This window comes from Psammomys obesus, unplaced genomic scaffold, assembly GCF_907164565.1.
Source record: "Psammomys obesus unplaced genomic scaffold, mPsaObe1.curated_primary_1811, whole genome shotgun sequence".
In the NCBI taxonomy this organism is placed as follows: domain Eukaryota; kingdom Metazoa; phylum Chordata; class Mammalia; order Rodentia; family Muridae; genus Psammomys; species Psammomys obesus.
In genome coordinates, this window is record NW_026585689.1 from 6494376 (window position 1) to 6521635 (window position 27260).

The window sequence follows — 27260 nt, forward strand, 5'->3', positions numbered from 1 at the left end:
CTTTTCTAGAACTTGAAGCACATTTTTTTTTAAATAAAAAAGGTGGCCAACCACAAGTAATATTTTTACAAATGTTTTTCTATTTCCTTTTTAATAGGCCTTCAAATGATTCTTATAAAAAAGAAATCACATTTGGCATTGCACAAATACCCATTAAAAGTAAAACTTCCCATAGTTACTTAAGGGTCATAAGCCAAAGAGTTGAGAACTGGAATAAAATAAAAGTATGAATGTAAAAAACAAACAAAAATTAGGCTTAGAGATCCTAGAAGGCTTTTTTTCCCCACCCTGTCCCTCTGCAGAAGTAATATAAAAGACAGTCTTCAGTACTAAGAAAAATGTAGACATGAATTAATAGTTATCCAAAATTGGTAAATATGACCAACTTCTTTATAAATAGCTTTCCGAAACATGCTGTGGCTAATGGCTTAGGATGCAAGAGATGGGACTAGAGCAATAGCTGTAAAAGAGGCTTTCATAGCAGGGAAATAATTTACACACTAAACACAAGTGCAGTCATTCCAGCTGGCATGCTGTTATCCATCTTAATTATTGCAATAAATGAACCACTGGCCATCGCATCTAAAGGACTATGGAAGACTGGATGTTTACCAAAGATCAGAAAGAAAAGCTTTATGTTAAAATAAAGCAATGATTAAATTGGAAATTAGGCCATAAGGCTGATGAAATATTTTTGCTGAGTAAATAAGGTTGCCTTTGTCTTTGAAAATTGTGTTTACTTGACCTTGTGAATTTGTCAATAATTTTGATAAGTTATACAGTTTGAACGACATGCAGATTGGAATTATGGAAAATGTTCTATCTTAATGGACATAACCAAACAGGTGTGCTTGCTGTGGCCTTGGGCTAGTAGAAAGTGGGCTAAAGAGAGTCTCAGCATAGAAACAGCACTAGCTCTCCTCACACAGCTGCTCTCAAAGTGTGGGCAGAGGACAAGCCTTCTCTGCAGCTCAAGGACAATGCTGGAAACGCAACTTTCATACCCCCATGCTGGAGAGAGTGAACCTGGAACTCTAGGAGTTGGGTTTAATAGTCCATTTGAATAAGCTTTGTGGTCATTCTAAAGCATGCTCAAGTTTGAGAACTTGGTACATAAGGTACATGATGTACATAGAGATAAATAGTCTTCACTGGTTTCAAAAAAATTAAAGTACTGACTTCATGTCACTTTGAATAGGTATTACCAATCATTTTTGTGGGTATTTTGGGATACTGGTAAAGAAATAATTTAATTTGTAAAAACGAAAATTTCAGCTGCTCTAAAATCTTTAAAATCTTTACTATGACTACTTTTTACTTGCAGTTAAAGAAAATCTTTATAAAAATATTCTTTATTATAGGCTAATTAGGTAAACAGTATTGAGTTTCTGTGTGGGTTTTTTGGTCTTTTTGTCATTATTGGAAAATTGAGAGGATGGTTATATGACGAGGTAGTAGTCCTAAAACATGAACTCAGTGATCTATCACCCTCTGTTATTGAGCTGTTATTCACTCTCATTGGCATAATATTTGAAATTGAGTTATTTGTGTAAGAGGCTAGGATCAGATAGAAGGGGAGGAGGCCCTCCCCTATCAGGGGTCTAAGGAAAGGGCATAGGGGGAGAAAAGGGAGATTGGGTGGGGATGGGAGGAGACGAAGGAGGGGCTGCAGCAGAGATACAAAATGAATGAATTGAAAGAAAGAAAAATATTGTGGCTGTTATTCTTTATTACTAAATAACAATAAGCATAATATATTATGCAATTTTTATTACACAAAAATTCTAGTGCCTTGTACAGGCTCACTTTAAATGCCACATATAGAACCTGCAAAAACTATGGTTTATTTCCCAAAGCACTGTTAACACAGAATGAGCAAAAATTGGAATTTAATAAAAGAACTAAACTATACCTTTTTGAAGTATCAACTTACATTTCCAGCTAACCGGTGGAAAACATGCAAGAGCAACATTTGTAATGCATGAGAGCTACTGTGATGGCCATCATCATTTTCAAAGCACACTTTTAGAGGACACACTTTATTTTTATTTGCATTAAAATCTCCCAAAGAAAATAGGTTGGCAGAGTAATACATTTCAGCTCTGGTATATCACATGATTTAACCTCACAAAAACATTATTACAAAAAATTCATTTACAATAGGGAACTTCCCAACATGAATTAAAAATTAGATAAAACTTCATAAACAGAAAGCATAAAACCCTTTAATACCTTCTCAAGGCGTGTATGTGGGTGTGTGTATGTATATGTGTGTATGTATATGTGTGTATGTGTATATATATATATGATATATATATATACATATATCATATATATATAATGTTTTTGTTGCTGTTGTTCAAATATTTGAAAAGTACAAAATCTCTGAACTACTTAATCTTAATCCAGTTGCACACCATTCTCTGTCTTCATGATACTTCAGTGGTTTCTTGAACTAAATATTTTTAAAGCAAACCCTAAGCCCTACTCATTTTATCCACCACAGCACTTATAGGCAAGTGGCTGCCTCATAGCTTTTCCTGTGTCATTTCCAGTTGTTTGCTTTCATCCGGCACCTGACTCAAGATGAGCTAATCAGAATCTTTCCTCTGGGACTTTGGAATCAGACATAGGCAAAAAATATGTTGGTTACCTTTCTGAGTTTAAAAAAAAAAAAGTGCTAGGTTTAGACATGAGTAGCTGTCATTTTTCCTCATGATCAAAATGGATAGTACACAGGAAAAGAGAAGAGAAATAAAGGGAATGGAAGCTACAAAGTGGGAAGAAGAAACTGACGCTGCTCCTGTCTTCGGTTCTAATTTGGTCCCAGGCCTGACTTCTAGCTTCTATAGAATCCCTTGCTTGAATGTTTCTTCCATCCTCATTACCATAACTACAGTGACAAATTACACACACACACTCAAAAAATCTCTGTGTAATGTGGTCAATAACATCAAACTCACACTCCCCTCACCACTTCTGGAAGGACAACTACTTACTACATTAACAGAGTGCCACTATGTAGATCAGGACTGAAAAGTCATTGTGATGGGTCCAGTAGAAAGCATGGCTATCTCCCTAAACTGCAGACTACATAGAATGATGTCCCAGAATAACAAGCCAGTGGCTTGATGTAATTCTATATGGTCACAGCTGATTTTAAAGTGAGAAGGAAATGACACTACCCGAAACTGCTGTTGCTTTGATAATGAATCCATATGTAGCTGAGGACACTCTAGAAGTATGGTTCATACACACTCTATAACTGAATCTTATTTCCGTGGGTGCATTACAGGAATTTGCTTAATGTCTTGTTTATATTGTTCGTTTGTTTAATACTGTCAAGCTCTAAAACTTCCTTTTAAGTTCAGGTTTTTTGAATCAGAATGGGATGAAGGAGTCTCAGGAAATCTCTCCATCTCAGGAAATGTAAACTAGAACAACAAAGCAGAGACTTGCTCACTGGACTCCTGAAGGTACTGAGAAGTGTGGGTAGTGGGTACTTATCCAAGACTCTGGTACTGTTTTCCAGACTAGGACTGTGTGTTCTGCAGGAGACACAAGCCGTAGAACACCTAAGCTGACCTAATTCTCCCACCCCCCCCACGTCCATTTAATATATTACTATCTCATGTATCAACTCACGGGTAATGAGACATGTGTCATGCGCAGTCACAGGGAAACAATGGAACAAAGCACAACCAACCTACCGCCCTCAACACTCTATCGACCTTTAAATGACTTCAGTTATGTAAGAAATAAATTTGGATTTTCTCACCTGCATATGTCTTACATGTAATCTCTTGGCAAATTTATTGAGAGAACAATAGCTGGCCCCTGGCATTGCACTGCTGAGAAAACACACTGATCTGCTTTGTAGGAAAGCATGCATTTTGTTTGCCTTAATAGCAGTTAAACTAGTTTTGTGATTTGAACAGATTCGTAATACCTTGGAACACATGCAGCCCAGCTCAGGCACTGGAAGCGTTTCTTCACTTGAATCATCTCTATTTCAATGCTTGATGAGTGAGGTCAGCTAAAACACCCTGGGATTGCTGATTAGCTCCTAGCAGGTGTTTGCTTTATTTTTAAATTTTAAAAAGTACACGTTTACACCTTGTCTAAATTGTATCTCTTTCTTTCAGATATGTTTTTTTTTGGGGGGGGTGTTTCTTAGTTGTTTCTTTATAACATGTTGACATGTATTTTAAAGTCTAATATCTTTTAAATTAGCTTTTTTTTCCTACCTGCGAACAGACTGTTAGACACAAAAGAAGGTCCAGAAAGTAGGAGAATTTGAAATTCCCAACGTCAAAGCAAATTCTAACAGAATGAAGCTGTTACCCAGACTGTCAATCACATACATGATAGGCATTTCATCAGTGATGTATCTAAAAGGTTCCAGAAATAATAACTGGGCAGAGAATGAAGCGCAGTGGAGCCTCTCTGTATCTTGTAAGTTATGCATACATGTCTTATGAACTTAAAATTAATGAAAATTAACATTGTTGTTAAAAGAGATTTTAGATGCTAAGGTATTTAGCTCAGCTACACTGCTCCAGTGAATAGCCAACAAAGACTTAATACTTTTCCATGTCTTCAAACAGTAAGTTGGCATAGCAGAAATATTTTGTAGTATAGCTATTCTTTGAAGTGGGGTATGACTGATGAAAATTGCTTGAGAATACAATTTTTCTATTGCCTATGTGGTGAGGTGTATTCTTGAAAACCTCTAAGCTTCACTCAGGAGGGGGCAAGGTATTTTACTGAGGAGAGAAATAATAATAATAATAATAATAATAATAATAATAATAATAATAAATATTTCCCCAAATTATTGATAGTCTATATTTTAATGAGCTTATGATTAGGACTTAGATAATCTAAATTAAAAGCCATGCAACAATCTTAGATGCTTCTAATGAAAATGAAGAGTAGGTTTCTTTAATTTTTTTTAACTTTTATTAATTACACTTTATTCATTTTGTATCCCCCCATAAGCCCCTCCCTCCTCCCCTCCCGGTCCCCACTCCCCCCCTTTCTGCATGCATGCCCCTCCCCAAGTCCACTGATAGGGAGGTCCTCCTCTCCTTCTTTCTGATCTTAGTCTATCAGTTCTCATCAGAAGTGGCTGCATTGTCAGGGTTCTAGGTTATCTCCACGGATAAGTTTCTTTAATTTTAATTGTTACGATTTTTTCTGTGTGTATTTAGTCCTGGAAGACACTGAGAACCAAACATTTCTGAACCTGGACACTATATGTTGTTATATAACATTTTCATGGCAAACAGTGTCTCTCAAACACTGGCTTTCAGGATATCTTAAGTTAAACTCAAGATTAAACAGTGCTAAGCAAATTTAGTTACATCGGGAATTATCGGAACTCAGTTTATTTGAGCATTGTAGGGTGTAAGCATATGCCTTCTACCAATTAACTTGGTCAACGTTTAATTATTAATATTTCATGAATTAAGGGAAAGTTTTTCCAGGAATAGTGTGACAAATACATGTAAAATAATCCACTCCATTAAGCACGATCTGACACTAGCCTCAGAAATCACCGATACAAAGCTTAAAGCCCAGGTTTTCCACATATTCTTCTCAAGTGCCTCTGTGTCCCAGCACATATGGGACCTTCTTACATTAAAGAATCTATGCTTTGCTGTCCACTGTTTGGTAATATTCTTTTCACCTAAACTTTTATCCACAAATCACTTAACCAAATAAAAGTAATCTAAGCAGCTTCATTTTATACGACTGATTTTTAAACTACCAATGAAAATGGAGATTCACTTCAGTTCTTTCTTTAAGTTTATTATAAGTCAAACCCTTGCACATGTCTTACGAACGGAAGGAAAAGCAAGCAACAAACAAGTATGTGTATGATGGTCACCAAAATCTTTAAATCATCATATCTACTTGTGTCCTGTTTTGTTTTTTAAATTCAAAATAAGTATATTAGTACTGGAGACAATATTGATGTCTATAGTTTCGGTGGCAGCACCTTTACAATAATTTTGATATTTTTAGTTTATGTAATGAAAAATAATTTTAAAAGTCAAGGTCATATAAAAGATTTTAGAGTTAAAAATGATAATGACTTATTCCTAGGCGCCCTTTGCAGAGATAGACATAACTGTTTTGTGCCTGGCAGGGGTGGATATGTACAAGCAAACGATTTGTGTATGAATTTACTCCACTCTTTGGTATCATCAAAGACATGCACATAATTCTGCCACTCTGTTTTTCTTACCTTTTATATTTTAGTAAATAAAGACAAACGGAATTACAACAATACAGTTTTCTACTTTTTGTGGATCTTCTCTCTTCCTATTAAGGTTCAGTACACTGAAAACCTAACCTCTTTAGAAAGCCTATTATACCAAAACATTCTCCCTAAGATGTTAATAACAATGGAAGTAAAAACAACAATAGCCAGCATTCCCAGGCTTGTCCTACTCCCCTTCACTTTGCTAATCACTTTCTAAACATTATCTCACCTCCTTCTTTCAACAAATGTCTTCAGTAATTACTATTATTCTTTTCTCTGTGCAGGTAATGAAATAGGCTTAGAGACAGCATGGGGCCTGCCAAATCACGTAAAACTTGTTTTAAATGCTTTTTTTTTCTTTTTCTTTTAATAGCGTCACTTCATTCATACTATGTAGATCTTATTTTTATTGAAAATATTTTTTCATACAATATACTCTGATCTCTGTTTCTCTTTCCCCAATTCTTCCCAGAACCTCTGCCCATCCCCCACCCACCTAACTCCACACCTTCTTTATCTTTTTCTTTAGAAAATATTTGACCATGAAGTCTCTTGAGTCTAAATCCTCAAGAGTCAGAGATTCACAGGGTATGGTGAAAACCATTTGGAATCTAAGTATTAAATCAGAAATGAACCCCCTTGATGACTAAACAGAACAAGTAAAAAATGCATGGTTTCTGTAGTTACGAACCTTTAGGTTCAATAGCTCAAAAATCAAGAAAAATCTGCAGAATTAGAAATTGTAACCCGCTATTCTTACTACTTTATGCATAAGGAAAACAAGACTCTTGTCACTAAATTTATCAACAAGTTCTTCTTCTTTAATATAAATTTTTACGCTGAAAAAAAATCAGAAAAGTGGCTATCCAGAGTCTGCTAATATATAAAATGTTGCGGACAGAAAAGTGGGCATCAAATTTTGCAATATTTTAAGAAATAGTGGTGTCTGCTCTTTCTTTGAGAAGTATCAAATGACATTTCTTATCTGTTAGCAGCCATTTATTCTTCCCTTTCCTTCTCAAGACCTCCTTCTTTACAGACATGTATTCTATATGTTCAATTGTTTGATTTTTTTTTCTCTACAGCCCAGTTTCTATGCAGCTTTATTTAAATTGTGAAGAATCTGACACAGCATTATACTAAAGTCTTATGATTTTTTTTTTAGCTAGATGTAGTGGCACATGTTACTAATTGCAACTCTGAGGAGTCTATGCAAAAGGATTGCCCAGGTCAGTCTGGGCTACACAGAAAAGCCCGTCCTAAACAGAAAAATGGTAAATCATAAAAGAAACATAGTTTTAGTGCGGGATGGGAAAGAGCTTACACTGCCCCTTGGTTAGCCCAATTTCACACACTGCTTGTATCATATTTTTTATTTCAATATTTTAATTATTTTGTTTATGACCCACTATCACTTGGAATCTCAATCTGTAAAGCTTTTCGTGGTTAGTGCTTAATAATGCATAAATAAAACTCAAATAATATTGAAGAAAGACGACAAAGTGATTAATTTTTTACGGCAGTAGAGCAAAATCACACAATTATCACGGAAGAGAGCCAACAGTCTATCACTATTGAAGAAGTGAATACTTAGGGAAGCAAAATACACAGTAACTAACCCAACTAACACATGGAACTGAAGCCGAGGCTTTGTTCCTTCTCCAATCTTCCATGTCACTGTATCATCAATCACTGAGTAACCAGTGAACAGCTATGATCTGGACCTGTTACAAACTCAGCAGTGGTAAACCAACATTCATGTTACAGGCTCTCTAGTTAAGTCACTGTAATGAAGTACATGGACTGTTTGCATAAGGTCACCTTTCTCAGTTTCTTTTCATTTTATTTTTGTGAAAAAGAACTTTATTTAATAGTACAGATCTGTGGTTCATGAATATACACAGTAGGTCTGCAGTTAAGTCTCTGGTAGATTCAGTATCCTGAAACATCTAAAGAGAAAAAGCTAATAGATTGGGCAATATTTTCAGAAGGCAAAATAAACAAGAAAGAAAAAATAAACAAAAGAAGATGACCGTGCATTTCAAATGTTTGGATTTTGTTTGAAGGTTTCTTTCTGTCTTTATTTTTCTGTCTTTCTTTTTGTAGGCAGAAGATATTTTTTATTTTATTTTTATTTCTGCCTGACATTCCTGTAATAACCTCATCTGGAAACAGCCTGAGTGACTACCACCTAGCACTGTGGAAAGCAAAATTATTCCCAAGTTACTCTATCTATTCATAGAGAAATCACCAAACTTGTATGTAGAAACTGAACTGTGGTGAACATAAGTGGAAAATAAACACTTCATTGGCTTGATCTATCATTAATTAATATGACTTTACAGTCAGTATGAAGCTTGGAAAAAGATGTTGATTGGGTGATTTGCCATTGGAGTTAAAGGAGGAAAGCATTCTGAACTGGAGATGCAGAGCCTGACAAAGAGTAGATGAGCATCAGTTTTTACCTCTCTCTTCTGGGTAACTGTGCCCACAAGTGTGCTCACAGATGTCCCTGGCTTGATAATTGGGAAATATAACTTAAGTTTACATGACGCCCTTGAGCTTTAACAGGAAAATCCACCATTCAAAATGAAACAAAGATAGCTGTTTGTTCTGGGATGATAGGTCTGTGAGCAAGCAAGGTCTAAAGGCTAGTGATAGGAATCACGGGAAACAGAGGAAAGAGGTAAGAATACAGCGTGCAGAGAGAGAGAATAAAAAGCCAGACAAAAACTCAGTGTGAGGAGTAATGTCCTTAGCTTCTGAGATTTTGTTTAGTTAAGTTCTATTTATAAATAAATCCAAGAAATGGAGCCTGCTCACAAACTCCAGCCATAAAGCTGGTGTTGAGGACTGCCTGAGCCACTGACTACCTGTGCAGGTAACTCAGAGCAGACAAAGGTAGCTGTCCTAACTAGGCAGGCTTGGTGGCAGCAGACTTTGCCCACTGAGACATCCTTCCAAACCCAAGGTTTTTTTTTTTTTCTTATTTTTTTTTCAGTAAATGTCAAATTTCATTTTTTTTGTAAACATAAGATCTCACTGCTCATTCCAGACAAGCCTTGAACCAGTTCTTTTTTCCTCAGCCTCTCCTGTGCTGAGACTATAGGCATTAAGCAGGCCAGAGTTTTTTTCCCCCAAATTATATTTTATTGTACTGTATCTAATAAGCATTAACGGTAAATGTACTTCATGCACCTATATGACTGGTTAATTTGCTCACGAAATCTCTGACTCCAGCAAGTTGTCCTCGCAGGGAGCTACACTTGTGTGCAGACGTACACGTGTGAACGCCTGCGCACACACGTGCGTGCTCTCTCTCTCACAAACACAATAAAAAGTATAAACGTAAACTTTAAGAAATAGAAAAATGAAAGTAATGTCAAGCATTTATTGTCAACTCATCAGAAATGAAATATAGCTACTAATCAGAAATAGAAATATAGTTGACTATTTTCAGAAACCTATAGGCATAGATAATCCCGCATTAATACATAAAAGTCTGCAAAACAGAAGAAAGTTTTCCAAGAGTATTTTCTAGTTATCTAAGTTTTTAATTTTATGTTAATCTGGATTGATACCTGAAAACAATTGGACAATGTTCCATTTGTTTTTGATGCTTTATTCATATATCATAGAACAGGACAATGATTTTTCCCTTTATTTTAATTTATTAATTATTTGCTTGAGACAGGATCTCACTCTGTAGCACTGGCTGTCCTGGAAATCTCCTGTACACCAGGTTGGCTTTGAAGTGTTAGAGATCTGCCTGCCTCTGTCTCCCAAGTGCTGGGAGTGAAGTCATACATAAGTTTTAAAAGATTTTTTCTTTAATTTCCCAAATTTCTAAGGGACATTGAAAGTGTGTTTCATTTACAGTTATTTTTTTAAGATGAGAATATATGTTGTTATTTGAAACATATTTCTTGGGCAGTGAGATGGCTCAGGTGTTAAAGGAATGTGCCACCAAGGCCCGATGATCAAAACTGCATATGATGGAAAAAGAAAATTGATTCCTGCTCCCTGTTCTATGGACTCTGTGTATGCCATGATACATGATTTCTCCTCTACATAAATAAATGCAGACATAAAATATGTCTCCTTAAAAACTGAGCTTTTGACTAATTCAGTCATTCGGTGGTACAGGTACTGGGGAAATATACACATAATACACGGAATAGAGAAAGATTATGACATAACAGTCCCTGTCTCCAGGAACAGGAAGACTCTTGGACAAAGAGAACCAAGAATAAATAGGCAACAGGAAACAACATAAAGAGTTTTGGAGCATCACAGGACAGGAGCTTTGGGAAGATCTGGGAAGACTCTTTGGAGGAAAACATTTTACCAGCATTCCTAAGGATGGAAACAAAACTCTTTCAGCTAACGGAGGGTGTGTGCGAGGATGGGAGGAGAGAGTGTTGCAGCATAAGAGGCCAGGGATGTGTGTAAGCAACTCAGAGAATTGAAAGGGCATGATTTATTTAAAGGTATAGCTCCAACATGAATTTCAAGAAAGGCTGTGTAAGAAAGTCTTAAGAACCATAAGTGCTAGGCCAAAGGCTCATCTTTACCCTGACTGCACAGAAGAGCCATGGGTGTTTTATAAGCAAGCAGCTACAAGATTCGATTCATAGCAGAAGAGGATTTGGTTAAAGGGAGGTTGGAATGACATTCAGGAGAAGTCACACCATGTTTGTTTTCTTTCGTTTCATTGATATCACTGGACTCCACTTTAGTCTACAGAAGCTACGTAAGTTGCACTTTGAGCACACACACATTTGATCTCTTACTTACACATCTATGACCTAACCAGTTGCTCTCAGACACTGGGGACAATAGGCAATAATGTGTCTTGTTTGTAGCTTTCATTTTACATACAAAGTTAGATATTGCACCAGGTTTACAATACAATAGTTCATTATCAGATAAGAACTATATCACAGTGTATATGATAAACTATATCATAATGTATAATTGTTATTAAAGAATAGTCTTGGAGTTTGTACATGACTTGTCTATAGCGAATATACTCAAGATTCTAGCCAAATAAGTGATACCAAAAAGTTACATTCATATTTCATTTATTGTATAGAAAAAGATGTAGTGGAGAGACACGAGAGATGTTAGTTTCATATTTTGAAGAATCTGTGGCTTCTCTTCTCTGTACCAATGGGACCATATCAATTATACGTGGATGGAAAAGTTTAAAGATAAAACATATGAATAACATTCACATTTATTAAGAGCTTTCACTTCAGCCACAGGACTGAAGGAGCTTTATAAGTAGTAATATTTGCTCATCATGCCCAACTACTCTACTGTGGCTCTCAGATCAAGAGACACATTATCCTCAGGGAGTAGGCTGTTTCTGAGATGGGGTGAAGCAACTAGTCTACTCACTCAGTTGGCACAGTAAAGAATAGGGACATAGGTTTCACAGCACAGTTTGGTGCAGAGGACACATTCTGAAATTCTACCCTGTAATGGAAGACACAATAAAATGAGCACTTGGTTTACAGAATTCCATTAAAAGTTAAGATTTCAGAGGTGACAAAAAAAACACTACATTTCATGCCCAAAACAAAGTATATATCTTTCACTGAAACCCAACTACAAAGTAAACAAACAAATAGGAGCAAAAATACAGCTGTAGCTGTGTAAATTAGGAGAAATTTAGAGAAAATAAAGCACACAGAATGAGTGTAGACCATTTCCTTTCAAAAGTCTAGAAAATTAGAAAAATATATTTTCTAATAGTCAGGTAAATATATTCTAACTTAATATTTACCATAGATTATTATAAAGACATGCATTATATTTTTTCTATAGAATTAAACTCCTTCTTCATTGTTATACCTTTCCTATCTACTACCTGTGGTAATTTCCTCTGGTAATTTGTAATACAAAAAACTATTATCTAAATTGTGTATTAAAATGCATATTAGTTGTAGAAATGGCTATTAAACCCCAGTAATAAAGGAGAACAACTTTCAATTCCTATTTTATATATTATATATAAATTATCTCTATAAGTACCCAAAACATCCATTTTTAAAAATATTCATCCCTTTCAGTACATAGAGGAAATGCTTTCAGAATAAAGTACACTGCCACACATTTGAACATTTACAATTAATTGTGGGACCGGTGCTTGATGCCAAGCCTGATGATCTGATTTTAATTACCATGACACATATGTACCACCACACACATACACAGAAACACACACAAACACATCAAATAATTCGATGTAATATAAAAGCATAACAGGTAGAAAAAATCTGAATCAACATTTTAACTTAACTGTGAATATTTCTTGCTTTGATTTTAAAATCTTTACTTCAGTACATTCTCGGTGGAAACTTTCTGTGTATAGATTGCTATCTATTATATATAGATTCTATATAAAAGTAACCATGAAGTATATTTACTCCCATGTTCCTTAATAGGTCCAAAAATCACAAGGTGGAATGCATCTAATAATATTAACCTCTCTAGTGTTTGTAAAGAATGCTTTTGTTCAGCTTGAACAGTACAAAAAAAAAAAAATGATGACCTTGATCCGCAAAATTGTTCACAAGTCTTTACAGACCTTGAAAGAAAAGTTCAAAACATGGTTTACTGAAAAATACCTGAAGATTGCCCAGTAAGATCCCCTGTATGGGCTTTGTGAATGGCATCCATTAGCCCACCCGCAGTGCCTGTTGTACTTACAGTGAATGATCACAAATATTTGGAAACCACTTGTGTAAGGAAAATCAGTGTCAAATACTCTTAAGACACACACTTGGCTTCCATTGAATCTCCTTTCAGGCCAGCAAAGCTGATTCACCAGTTATGGATAGAAGAAAACGTTGCTCCCTGCTTTGGCTTGTGTTTGAAAATCTAGGTGCTCGGCGGGCGTGTTTCCGGGCGGCGCGGGAGGCCGGAGGCCAGCGGGCCGGCCCTACCGCCGCCGACATGGAGAGTCTGTATCGGGTCCCGTTCTTAGTGCTCGAGTGCCCCAACTTGAAGCTGAAGAAGCCGCCTTGGGTGCACATGCCGTCGGCCATGACGGTGTACGCCTTGGTGGTAGTGTCTTACTTCCTCATCACCGGAGGAATAATCTATGATGTTATCGTTGAACCTCCAAGTGTTGGCTCAATGACGGATGAACATGGGCATCAGAGACCAGTAGCTTTCTTGGCTTACAGAGTAAATGGACAGTATATTATGGAAGGACTTGCATCTAGCTTTTTGTTTACAATGGGAGGCTTAGGTTTCATAATCCTGGACCGATCCAATGCACCAAATATTCCGAAACTCAATAGGTTTCTCCTTCTTTTCATTGGCTTCGTCTGTGTCCTACTGAGTTTCTTCATGGCTAGAGTATTCATGAGAATGAAATTGCCGGGCTACCTGATGGGCTAGTGCGTCTTGAGGAGAAATCAGTGGATCCCGATCTGCTCCCATTAATAAAGCTTTGAAGGCTGAACCACTCCCATGTGCAATGTGGAAACGAATGAAAAGCAGCATAAAAGCAGCATTGAGTGACACCTTAGCAAGCATATGAAAGCTAGGACTGGAATTCATGGTATCAGAGACACATGGTCATTACAGTATTTTTCCTGATGATCTATTCCAGTCTACCAGCTATGTCAAGTGGCATTTTCTTCTTAGTTTTTTATTTTTTAACGAAAACATACTCCACTTCTAAAACTTTGGTATTGAATAAAGTGATTATTTTTTAAAGTCCCCTCATCATTTTTTGGACATGATATTTCTAATTTTCAGAAGTTAATGCAAATCGGGAAGTATATTTTGAGAGCTGAGATATTTGGACGACTGGTCAGTCCCTGCCGAGGTGCTTTGTCTTTTAAGTGGTGTGTGTGGTACTCTGCAACTTCAGACACATAGGAGACCGTTTCCTATACAACATGATGTATGAAAGGAGCAGAAATAAATGATTTTTCTAAGTAAAAAAAAAAAAAAAAAAAAAGAAAGAAAATCTAGGTGCTCAAGAAGTCACATTAGATGTAAAGAACGATGATTTTAAAAAGTCATATGAATTGGAGTTCCCTCCATCAATTTTGGCTCCATCTATGTAAAATCAAGTTAGGCAGCAATATATCTGTAGCTTCTACTCTCTATATGTGCACAGCTTATGTATGTCCATAACTCTTACAACCTGCTTTTCCCAATATGCTTTGAATATATGAAATTACTTATGTTTGTTAAAAATTTGGCAACAGCCCAATTACCGAAGGACCATGATCTTTGAAGTATGACTTTAGAATTTCTCTTTAAATAACTGTATTATTTAACTCAGCAATTCCACTTTCAACATAATTGTTCATACGGAAAACAGCATCTGTTAGGATGTTCATTGCTCTACTTACAATAAGGAAAAATGGGAAATTGCTACACTTCCAAGAATGGCAAAATGTTCATCACAGTGTCACAATATAACTTGTGTACTTTTGATTTTAGGGGAGTGGAACAAATGTGCTGATCCAACACACTTACTTACTCTCTGAACTGTGTTGATAAAGGAGGAACGTGTAAAAGTGTAGATCTAATGAGTCCTCGCTCCTCCTAAAGGAGGGAAGCGTATGTGCAAATGTCTGCCACTGTGTGAGTTCTTAAGTAAAACAGACTTTCTGAGCCTCCCAGTGGCAAGCAAATTAGCAGGTTGTGGGAGTTATTAAACAACATCAAGAGAGCTCGTTCAGTTTCACTGAAAAGAAGCAGGTCCACTCCCTTCTGTCTGGAAGTCTGAGCTGCATTCTTCCCCTCCAAGTCTCCACTTCCCTCCTACTCTCTTAACCTACAGTTTTTGCTTGGTTCCTGCTCGGTGCTTCCTTCAGATATCACTTCTGAATCTTTTCCAAGTTTATACTAACCCCAACCAGACCCAGCTGCTGTCATGTAAACTGTTCTTTTTTTTTTTTTTTTTGAGTTTTTGCAGCACTCAGCAACCGTCATAGCTCTACTTACAGGCTTCATTCAAGCTTCTCCTCAGAGAACACAGTGCTAGCAGGATGGCCTTTTAGCTGCTGAATGATTTCTCCATGTCCTCTCCCCAAAGTACGGCACTTTGCTCTGCATACCTGAGTATTATGTATATCAAGTAGTGATCTGATTTTTAAATTAGGATTGACCAACAATGTAACCGTCGCCTACTAAAGAATTCTTTCTTTACAGGCCCCAAACTAATGTGTGTCATGCCTTTGTCATGACAAAGCATGGGTCTTGGTCTCTGTCTCTCCTCTCTTTTTCCCCACCTAAAAGTTTGAATATTCTTATTCTACAGGTTAAGATTTTAAAAGTAAGAGATTATTTTTAAGGGAAAACTAGCAAATAGCTCTCTCTTTGTCACACACACACTTATATTTTGCCCCTTTGACTATATAGCTAGGCAAAGCAAGTTCATTACAAAACAAGAGTATAACTTTGTCTTTCTTGTATGCAACAAGAAACAAGCTTATATCCCTTGGTGATATTTCACAATAACTGCATTTAAACTCTAAAATGTTAGGAGTATGGACTTTTTCAGGATGAGAAATGTATTTTTTTAAAATTTTTTATTAATTACACTTTATTCATTTTGTATCCCCCCATAAGCCCTTCCCTCCTCCCCTCCCGATCCCACCCTCTCTCCCCTTTCTGCATGCATGCCACTCCCCAAGTCCACTAATAGGGGAGGTTCTCCTCTCCTTTCTGATCTTAGTCTATCAGTTCTCATCAAAAGTGGCTGCATTGTCCTCTACTGTGGCCTGGTAAGGCTGCTCCCCCACCTCAGGGGGAGGTGATCAATGAGCAGGCCAATCAGATTATGTCAGAGGCAGTCCCTCTTCCCATTACTATGTAACCCACTTGGACACTGAACTGCCATGGGCTACATCTGTGAGAAATGTATTTTTTAATAGTTAAGTTTCATAAGATAAACACATAGATATAGGAGCTAGTAATAATTGTGCTTTGCTAGTCAGTTTCTGTTACTATAATGAAATACCTGAAGTAACTAACTTACAAAGAGAAAAGGTTTTGGAGGTTCCAGTCAGAATTCCATTGGCACTTTTGTTTTGGGCCTGTGGTGACACAGTATTTCCTGGCAGGATGATATCACAGGACAAACTGCCTACACCATGGGCCAGAGAGAGAAAAAAAAAAAGAAGAAGAAGAAGGAGGAGGAGGAGGAGGATGGCTTAGGCCAGAAAGCTGCTCAAAATTTGTGCCTTCAGTAATTTTTAAGGGCCTCATACTAGCTCTTTTTCCAAAATACCATCACTTACCAGTACTGCCACCCAGGGGACAAAGCCTTTTAAGCACAGTCCTCTTGAGGATACTCAACATCCAAAATGGAACATATGGGCCACATGACTTATTATCAAAACTTCACTCTGGAAGTCAAAAGGAGCTGACTGAATTTGAGTGTTCCACCACTTGCCTGGCTGAATAGGGCCTGAGTTTGACTCCCAGGAGCACAAATAAGGAAACAAAGACATAACACCAATGAGTGGATCTTTTCTAACAGTTCACTTGCTAACGTAATATGGTAAGAACAAGTGAGATAAAATCTGAGACACTTGACCTTAAAAATCTATCAATCAACCAATCAATCAAAAGCATACCCAGTAGAACCCCAAACATACTATATGTCCATCCTGCCTTGCTTACACCAGGAGGCATGCTCACCCTACCAGTAATGCATTATTAATCACAGTAACACTGAACAGTAATTAATCATTAACTACAAAAAAACACAAAAAGGTCAAAAAGCGTACTCTAGGTGTGTAACAGGTGCTACCTGGAGAATGCTGGTCGGCCGTGTTTCCGGGGCGTTTTGTGCTTTCATGGTTTCCTTATTCTCCCTCAGACAACTCTTCTAGTTTATTTTCTAGTTTAATTCTCAGGGAGCGATGTTACACCCTCCATTTCAAGTTCTTTAGGAAGAGAAATTTGTCAGCTCATGACTGGGAAGTGATGTCGCATATAAATGTCTGTATATGAATTTCATGCAAAGGAGCAAAAAAGCAGCTCAGCAGCTTGCAGGTGCCACACGCTTTGTAGCGTTGAAGGACCCATAGAATATAATACGTGTAAAAATTCACGATCAAGTAAGAGACAAAAAAAATCCATATTTTAGTAGAATGGGGCAAAGTCACAGGAAGGATAAACAAAGGGGAAGCGAAATGTCAAAACATAGTATAGTCATCACAATGCTGATTTTATGTAAAGGCACATGTAAGTATATATAGCTCTGAGAGAGCCTAGAGTCCTGAGAGCTACATACTCCCACCGAATAGGGTAAAATCTACTTCTGTCAGACTAGGCATAGCTTAGTGGTACAGTGCTTGAACACACCGTAAAAAAGCCCTTAGTTTGGTTCTTAGCACTGAAGTAAATTCTTTTTACACCAATTTGTGGAGTGGGTGTATGTCCACTTTGGGATTTATGAACCTCAAATGTTGAATTGGAATGCCAGTTAATGTCTTAAAAAACAAATTTAGATAACTTCTCTGTTGGCATTGTCACAATAAACTAATAATAAATTTCCTTTAATTTAAGTTTCTTCTGCTGTTTATAAATTTCCTATAACTGGTTGCCACTGTTTGCAATGACCTTGAAATCCAATAAATGCACTACTGTTTCTTTTTTTGTTTTAAATTAAAAGCAGGTATATAAATAACCTTTGGTGAGTCAATCTACCAAGTTGCCAAACCAACTTATATCAAGAAAAATGAACTACTTCTTTATTAACAGGAAACCATATAACATAACAGAACAAACATCTAAGAAAGTGGTCACTCAGAGAAGGCAAAATTTTACCCAATCTGGAAAGTGTGACTTTGTCCACTTAAGTGATTGATGTATGATTGGACACATTTGAAGACAACATGAAACAGTGTGGCAAGAGGATGTTTTTCTTGAAGCTGTCAAGAGTCAATGACATTTCTACCACATGAAAAGACTATAAACCTTGATTGCATCTAAAGATGTTTTTAGTCTCATGGTCTTACTTTGACCAAGACTTCGCATCTCTTTTTTGAAGAGGCAGAAGACAGAGGAGAGAGGAGAAACCAGTGGCACAAGTTAGACACCTAATTTGTAAATCATCTCTTCCCCACATAGTTTGGTTTCGTTATTTTTAAATACAATTCATCTTTAGAAGACCAGATACAGGCAAGCTCATTAAGTACCTCAACTTAAAGTCGCATTAAATAATCCTTTCATTAGGGCTGTTATGCACTGCCTGCAACTCTGATTTCCCCTTCGATGCAATGGGTAATTGAGAACTGACTAGATAAATAAGAAGAAGCATTAAAAGCTAATTTCATTCTTGGAACATACACTACAATAATGGGCAATGATAATAGGTTACCATAAAACAATTACTGAATATCACAGCATTTTGGAACCAGTTCTTTCTGAAATGTGTGCTACTCCATTCAACAACAAAGAATGTGAGTGTTGTCATTTGAACAGATAATTGCCTGAATGAAAATATAACTCTAGAAATATGTAACGGTTTACATAAAGTAAGAACACTTCAATAACTGTAGGCTACAACTTGGTCAAATAGCATATACTATTCTCAAACACAGAATATATATATTTAAATTTCACTTTGTTCTCCATATGGAAATAAGAAAGTAAATAAAAGTAAAAACTGACACATTTTCAGTCTTTTTTAAAATAAAATGATCTTGAAATATGATAGTAATAATCAAACAAAGATTAAATTATCATCATTCTCAAGAAAATATTCTTGGTAGTTTTTGCTATTTCAGTGAATGATGTAATTCTGTATACGTCACAAAAATAGTATGCCAGCAGTGGGATGGAACTGTGTGAAAATTTAACAACAAAGAGGAAAATTAACACTTTGAAAGCCTTAAGTCAATTTTTCCATACAAAGGCACAGGTATGCTATTACTCTTATCATGGAACACCTATGTGGTTCTCTTCCATACTTCTGGATATAAATGGCATGTACCTACTTGAGTTATAGAACTCTCTGATGATGTTTGACACTAAATAAATGGTCAGAACAGAAACAGGTGTGTCTGAACTATAAGATGCAATGATCACAAAGTATTCAAAATACTACCTAAAAATATTGCCATTACACACCAAAAAATGCTGACAACTCAGATAGCTTTCATTTTCAGTAAGATATGGGTTTAATGCTCTGAGAATTCATGCTATTTTTAAAAAGTACTAAGGAAAAAAAGAAATATACACTTTGCCCCCTTTTAGTAAAATAATAAAATAATAATGATGTGGAATAGATTAAAACTGTTTTGTTAACAGTATTTAAAGTTTTAATATAACACACTTACAGCTAAATATTTCCAAAATGCAGTTCCAGGGAATGGTTAATCTCACTACCATCAGAACCATGAATTACATAATAGGAAGATTTTTCAGATGGGAAACAAACAGGGGCAGCACAATAGCTCTCAAGGTCACAGATTTCTTGGATGGCACAAGTAAGAAGCTGAACTTCAGAATATCCACTTTAATATAAATAGTTTTTAAGACTAGTGAGTGGGCTCTTGTTGCCTGCCTACTTCATAACAAGTAGAGAGCAATCATGTGTTCACATATGAATTGCTATCACAAAAGCGGTGAGCCTGAATATCCTAAAATGTCAGAAATGTTGGGAATTAGCAATGTGTAAGTAGTTGGGATTTCTATCGCTTTTAAAATGGTATGAAAGGTTGCAGTATGTCCTATTCCCTGTATCATACGAGCTTGTGTAGGGTGAATAGAACAAGTTTTGTTACGTGAGCATTTTTAGCACCAGCCAGTGTTTATGCCTAGTTCTACAACAACACATGCAGTTAAGAGTGAGGCAGATGGCTGTACTACCAGGTATCTTTCCCACAGTTTTCTAAGATCTAAAACCTTTGCCACTCCTAGGTGAATGGGAGACTAATTCCCCCTGTCACACTGTGTTTTAATTGCTCTAATTGGGCCTGGAAGAATAAGCCCAGCACATTCTCATGAACTTATAAAAGTAGAGAGAGTTAGCAATTGGCATACACTGAGATCTTTCTAGCAATACAGTTCATATAAATTTTTCCCAGAACGAGAGTGTAAGAAACATATTATTGGAAAATGAACCTGCCAGGCCAAATATGCTTATCTTAATACAGAAACATTGTCTGAGCTGGTGGAAATCTCAAAGAAAGAAATAGATTCATGTAGATTTGTGGTTCCCCCTTGCTTTTTTTTTCTTTGAAACCCCAAAAGGTTTCTTGTCTTGTTCAAATTCAAGAATGTAGACCTAGGTCCTGAGCCAAGCCTTTTCCAAAAGCAATTTGCTGTGAGCTGCACTCCATTACATTGTAAACTGCTACTGAATTAAATAAAGCAAGCACACAACAACCTATAGTGGCTACGTACGAAGCAGTTTACAGTTGTAAAATTAATAAATTTTAACAGTCCCTCGTGAGTACTCTGAAAGGGATGGGATTTGAGTGACTGCTCCCCCCACTCAGCTCCGCAGAGATAAACTGATGAACATGGTTGGTACTCCACTGAGAACACTGCTAAGGATCCTTAAGTCTTAGAGTGAACCCGGTATTCTGAGAAATGAAAAAAATATATATCACAGGAAGCTCTGTGCTCAGAGGGCTCAAGTGAAGAAACGGTTAACTGTAACGCCACACCTCCTTGCAAATAACCAAGGAAAGGTTTCTTTAAAGCAGTACAAAATGTCTCCACAGGCTGACGCTCTTTCTATGAGAATAATGGGATGTTTGCCACCTAGGATGCTGAGCACACAGTTCATTGCCTTGATCACATGCAGAATTTGTTGGTTAAAGTCTTGACTCCCTCTTTCTTCAAAACAGGTTATACAAGAGGCCTAAATCCATGAGAGCCTAGTGTAAAGGCAAAAAGTCAAAAGAACTGCAGGAGCAACATCTGTCATCTGGCACCTGACAGAGACTGTTAAAACTGTCATGGAAAATGAGCCCCATCGATGAAGCTAGGCAATCCCCCACTCTCAATTTCAAGGCTTGGTTCTGCAGCGGACGCTGCAGGAGGCGCACTTTCAGTCTTGGCTTACAGGAGTCACTGTGCCTTTAGAACTATAATCTTTCCATTGAGAGCACAGTGCTATTCCATGGAGAAGTTTGCGCTATCATTCAGGGAAAAAAGCAAATTTGAAGGTTTGTGGCTTGCGACCCTGGACCAGCAGGCGCGCTCCAGCCGGAGAGCGCGCAGCTAGTGGCTTGGACCCGAGCCTGTGGTGCGGAAAGAATCGCCATCAGGTCTGAAAGCGGAACCTCTCCCCTCTTGGCAGTTCTGAGTGAAGAAAAACCTGTTTTTCGATGGGGCCAACTGAAAATAAATTCCAGCGAAACCGCATGAAAAGGTTAACTGCTGTGAGCTGCAGTCAGGGGGTGGGAACATAGATGACAGGTGTGAGAGGGTTAAAACCAACCCCGGCGATGGGCGTGTGTATTTCCACATTTCACAAACTGGCCCTCAACCTCCCTACTTGACACCCTCTGCTCCAAGGTGCCCTTCCCCCATCCTGCACTAGGATCCAGAAAAAGTGAGACTACAGTGTGCAAGACCGTGCCCAGTGCTCGCTTCCTGAGTGTTTTCACTCTGCCCTATCTGCCTTAAATCCGGTTCTACTGAGGCTTTCGGATCCCTGCCCAAGAGCCTGAGATTGGTCACTGATTTTTTTTTTCCCCTAGCCTCACAAACAGTGAGTTCATTACCTCACCCAGAAATGTAACTTTGATGTAGAGATATCCAGAAGGCAACCTTCCCCCACTCTGACATCCCCTCCCCCAACTCCTCATCCTCCACCCCCAGCAGTGGCTCCCAAACCCTGAGAATCTCAGGCTCCTGTCGCCAGCCACGGTACTTCCCTTTCCTTCCTGGGAAGGATTCTGAGCCTTTGAACCCTCCTCTGTGGCTTCACCTCGCCAACAACTGAAGGAGTGTACAGAAATTAAAGACGCGTAAAGAAAGTGAGTCCTTCCCAGCCCCCTTTCATTTAAAGCCAAAGAAAAGGAAGGGGGGGGGGGCGAAAAAAGAAAAAAAAAAAAAAAACAGGCAGAAATCAAAATAACAGGGAGTAGTTTAACCCCCAACTACCCATGGAACGATGAAAAACCAAAACTTCAAAGGGTTAGATTCTCGGGCCCCGGAGGGAAAAAGTACCTGCCACTTGGATGAGTGGCTGAGGGCGCATATCGGGCAGGGCAGGACTACAGCATGTCAGCCAGCAGGCCAGCTGGTGGACGCCAGGGCCAGGGATGTCCCTTAGGGTGAGAGAAGGGATTCCCCCAAAGATATTATGGTTGGTGGGAATTTTGTCGTTTTTTCTCTTTGAGGACTCAGTGTAGAAGTGAGAACTGAGGTGCTATCACTGGGTGTGGAGACCAAGAAATCCCTCTCTCAGGGCTCACAAAACCTGGCTGCTAACCCAGTACACGCTGCGTGACTCGGCTGCCATCAACCCTAGCCACCCACCAGACAATGCAGCTGTTATTTCAGTGTTAATTTTTGTTTGTTTGTTTGAAAGAGCGTCAAACCGACCCTTTCCACTACCTTCCCTACGAGGTCTTCACATTATGACCAAGAGGAAGTTACTAGGGGATTTATCATGACAAAGTAAGTAAGTACGGGCAGTTATTTCAGCTCAACGCCCCGCGAAAGGAAATTGCTCTGGTTGTAGTGACGTGGACTTTGACACCCAGAGACTGGAGGGACTGTTCAGGGGAGAGAGTGGAGCAGATACTGCCTGGGGGCTTCTGCAGCCTCAAGCTAAGCCTCATGCAAAGTTCCTGGAGGTTTGCTCAGTGCTCGATCTCGCTGCCCAAACTTGAACGGGACCAGTCAAGCCTACAACGTGTGACACAGGTGACTGTTCCCAGGGACAAATCTGTGTCCCCGCGCGCCTTTCTGGGATTTTCTTACTTTCCCCACCACACGCTAGGGCGCACAGCCCCAGGCCACCCAGGGAACCGCCCCCGGTCCGCAACAACCGAGACAGCCGGGTGGTGCCTCTGAGGCCACAGGAGCTTACCTGGTCTGAGGACCGCGGCGGAGATCAGGAGGCAGAAAACGAGACGGCAAGAAGGGGAGACCTCAGGTGCCATATTCCTCCTCCTCGGGGGCCACCGACAAAGTCCACGCCGCAGGAGGGGGCGTCGTCCCCGGGCCCACCGGGCCCGCCCGCTCGTGGGTCCCGACTCGGGTTGGGGGGCGCAGAGGCTTTTTCCCAGACACACGGTCCCCGGGGGCTGTGGCGCTGTGCCGTCGGGTCTGTGCCACACGCAACTTTCCTACACGAGGAACCCGCAAGTCCTCCCTCGCCCTCCACACCCGCCCTCTGTGTCTTTGGCTGCTACTCCCAGGACGGGCGACCCTCTTCTTCCAGGAGACGCTTCAGTAAATAGTCAGCCAAGGTAGACGCGGTTCTTTTTTTTTTTTTTTTTTCCTTTTGGCTGCTTGCTACCTTCTATTAGTTTCTCTTCTTGCAAAAGGAGAGGATAAGAAGAGCAAGGAGAGTTGCGCCGTGCTCGGCTCGCGGGGGACCTGGAACGCTGTCGGCGGGGGTGGACAGCGCCGCGGGTCCGGACGGTGGGTCTCCTCAGGTGGCAGCCCGGGCACAGGCTGGAGCGGCGGCAGCTGGAGCAGTGGCGGCGGCCGCAGGCTCGGGCTGCTCTGAGTGGAGGGAGGAGGGCGTGTGTAAGCCGCCTGTCTCCTCCTCCCGCTCCTCCCTCCCGCCCGGTTTCCTTGGCGGCAGCGCGCGGGAGCAGGTGGTTGGAGCTCCGATCGGCAGCCTAGAGGCGCTGCAGGACCGAGTCGGAGACGGCGCGGAGCTGGCGGCCCCGGTGGGAGGAGAGCCTGGTGCCCTCGGCCCCCGCGCTCGGGGGGGCGGGGATTCCCGTGGCTCCGCCTCCCAAGGGCACGCCCGCCAATAAGGGACCGGTTTGAGAGCCGGAGGCCGCCGGCTGGATTAGCGGTGAACTGTGGCTCCTGCCATAGGGTTCCCAGCGCCACCCCCCAAACACATAATCTGTGACCATCCTCTGTCCCCCCCAGCCTGGCCACATCGCGGTCTCCTTGTACCGGGAAGCTCAGCCCGCGGCTCACTCCCGGGCGATGGTACCGCCTTCACCTTCAGTAGAGTTGTTGGGGCAGCTCAGGGGAGGCGAGGAGCTCACCCTGGGTCCTCTTGGACCAGCGCTGACAGGGTGGAATACATGGAAATTCTCCACATGGAGCTCACGGAAACAGCCACTGCGCGTTTGCGGGTAATTCTCTCCGGTTATAAACTCCTTCCTTACTTCCCGAATTCGTCTTTCTTCCGTTCCCCTAGCCCTGGCTGGCTCACACCTTCATTCAGTCGATTATCCCAGCACCAAAAAGCAGAGGAGATTTCTGCGCCGCCCCCTTCCGCCCCCATCTCCTTCTCGGGGAGAATTAGGACTCTAGACCACACCATACTTCGCCATATGGATTTTCCTAATGTTCCTTTAAAAAAAAATGGTGGAGGGGTCACGTTTACTTTTAATTAGGTGACGGTTTAAGTTACAAAACAAAATCCAGAGTTCCTCAGATTAAAAGCCAACTCCTCCAGGTCCTTTCCAAAAAGCCAGGCACCCAGCAGACGGACAGGCTTCTCTGGCAATTTCTAAAGCTTGAACCACCTCCCAGGCATAGCATCGGGAAGCCGTGTCGCTTTCAGTTCAGGCGGAAAGCGTGAAGGAATATTTTCCTCTAAAACACCCGGGTGGAGCTGTTGGGGCCCTAAGTGGCTCTAACTCAGGAATTCAGGATCACAACTCTTATGCCCGCAGCATAATAAAATCCAGGTCCCCGAACCGCCTCGCAAGGGCATTAAAGAGCCTTTGGTGCATCACAGGGTCGCCCACTGTGCGAAGCCAGTCTCCAGCAGGGAATGCCAACTAGCCACACAGAACTCTCTTCCAAAGACTGGGAGCAACCAGCTACCTGGTAGTGGAAATGGGGGTGTCCGAGTGCGCAGGCAGAAGCTTCTTAGACACACACACACACACACACACACACACACAACCGCGAGTGCGCAAGCGCACATACAAACAGAGTCACGGATCTTTGAATTCCTTTCCTTTCGTGCTTGAAATTATTAAACTACGACTTCAGCTGTGATTCCTTCCCCAGCGCCTCTCTGTCTTGTTCTCCTCGCGCTTACAGTATTCTAGGATAGATCTCTTAGATTTTTTTTCCTCTGAAAATAGTTTCTCCCACATGGTTCTAACATTTACATTTCATTTGCATCTTATGAATCAGGAGGAAGGCTAAATGCTAGGAGGCAAATGCCTGTTAACTCTGCATTCTGAGCACAGAGCCAAACTACTGGCATGCTCATGGGAACCTTACTAGATTCCTTCAGGGAATTTTTCTTATAACCGCAGCCAGCCTTAAGTTGGGTGTTTGAGAACAAATCATTGTAATTGTGTTTCTCCTCCATCTTCTGACTATTTCACTGTTTTGAGTTGAAACCTAACATAGCGCAATTGTAAAAAAAAAAAAAAAAAAAAAAAACGGCAAAGACGGAATGTCGGATCCTGGCTCTGACATTCTCTGATGAGCAGTCAATTGAACCTCTCTGAGCCTCACTCTCCTCACTTGGGAAAGGGGATATCAGTTGTTCCAGATTCATTGGATTGCTTATTGTGAGTAAATGAGATCTCATAAGTCACTGGGCAGCCACAGTAGAAGGTGCTGGGCTTTGGGAAATAGAGCCTAGGGGGTCCCTGATTTACACTTAGTGAGTGACCTTGATCAAAAGTCAACCTCTCACAATCAAATCGTGGTGACACATCAGCCAACCACTTTTGACGTTGCATCAAAATATATCAATTACAGGCACTAAACATGCACACAGTACAGGAAGCAGCTGACTATATATGCATGCATACATCTATTATGTACAGCAGATTTATGCATATACATGGCATATTTGAATATGTAGTCAGGTATCTTCAGAATTTCTATTAGAGAGGAATATGTTCTACTTTAAGAAAATGTCTTGGTAAACTGCTCAGCATAATAACTCCAAAGGCCATGGTTCGTATATAGATAGCTAAGGCCACAAAAAGTAATAAGGGCACTGCTCTATATAAAATTAAATAATAAAAACTCAAGATAGGAATTTAGCAGAAGAATGTGGTAGGAGAACAAGAACAGAGGAAGAGACAAGGTCAAATTGTATTAGCTGGAATTTGGAAGTGGTCAGAGGCCCTTAAAATTATTTCAATTAATTAGCAACTTTTACCAAACACTCATGTTAGATAATTCTAAACAATTTACATGAATTAGTAATCATTATTCACCCTCAAAAAATCCCACCAGTATTTTACTTATAAGAAATTGAAGGCCATAAAAAGAAGTAGTTTTCTCAAAGATACACATTGATTCATAGCACCAACAAGGCTAGAATTCTAGACCACCTCTGATTCTAGTATTGAACTTCTACCCATTGTGCACATAGGATTTGTGTAACAATAACTTTATATCTTTGGGAATATGGGGGTCTCCAATTAAACATAATTCCTACATCTTCTCAAACTCTAACAATGTCTACTACAGTCAAGCACATTTTTCTTGAAGAAATTAACATGGTAGCAAACACTGTCTGATTGGGCTAGGGAGTTAGAGGAGGGAGGAAGAACTTGTTTGAGGAAGAGGATGTTCATTCATGAGTAAGATCCAAGAGTCAGACGTGAACTGGGGTATGTGAACTCTACGATGCAATGCAATAGAGAGGTGCTCTAGTTTCATTTATGTTGCAGTGGTAAAGTGTCAGACACAAAACAAGGAGAAAGGATTCAGCTAAAAATTCCAGATTATAATCCCTGATTGCCCAGATGTCAAAACTACCAGTTACATCACATCTATAGTTGAGAAAAAAAAAAGTGCATTCATGTTTGCTACTCAGGTAGTCTTCTCAATTCAAAAACTTACACAATTCAAAAACACT

General features: G+C 39.6%; 2 protein-coding genes across 3 annotated transcripts in view; one reads left to right on the top strand and one right to left on the bottom strand.

Annotated features, from left to right (window-relative positions):
• Positions 1 to 24059, bottom strand: part of Alcam (activated leukocyte cell adhesion molecule) — a 214112-nt gene extending 190053 nt beyond the window's left edge. Inside the window, exon 1 of one of the 2 annotated variants that reach the window (XM_055593962.1) lies at positions 23316 to 24059. In XM_055593962.1, coding sequence (XP_055449937.1) covers positions 23316 to 23388 — 73 coding nt within the window. In that variant the 5' untranslated portion in view covers positions 23389 to 24059. The remainder of the gene's footprint in view (positions 1 to 23315) is intronic. The other variant, XM_055593956.1, reaches the window with a different exon arrangement.
• LOC129666734 (oligosaccharyltransferase complex subunit OSTC) lies at positions 13155 to 14235 on the top strand. Its single transcript, XM_055593977.1, has one exon. The coding sequence runs from the start codon at positions 13235 to 13237 to the stop codon at positions 13682 to 13684; it is 450 nt and encodes a 149-aa protein (XP_055449952.1). The 5' UTR covers positions 13155 to 13234; the 3' UTR covers positions 13685 to 14235.
• Positions 24060 to 27260: the final 3201 nt, after the last annotated feature.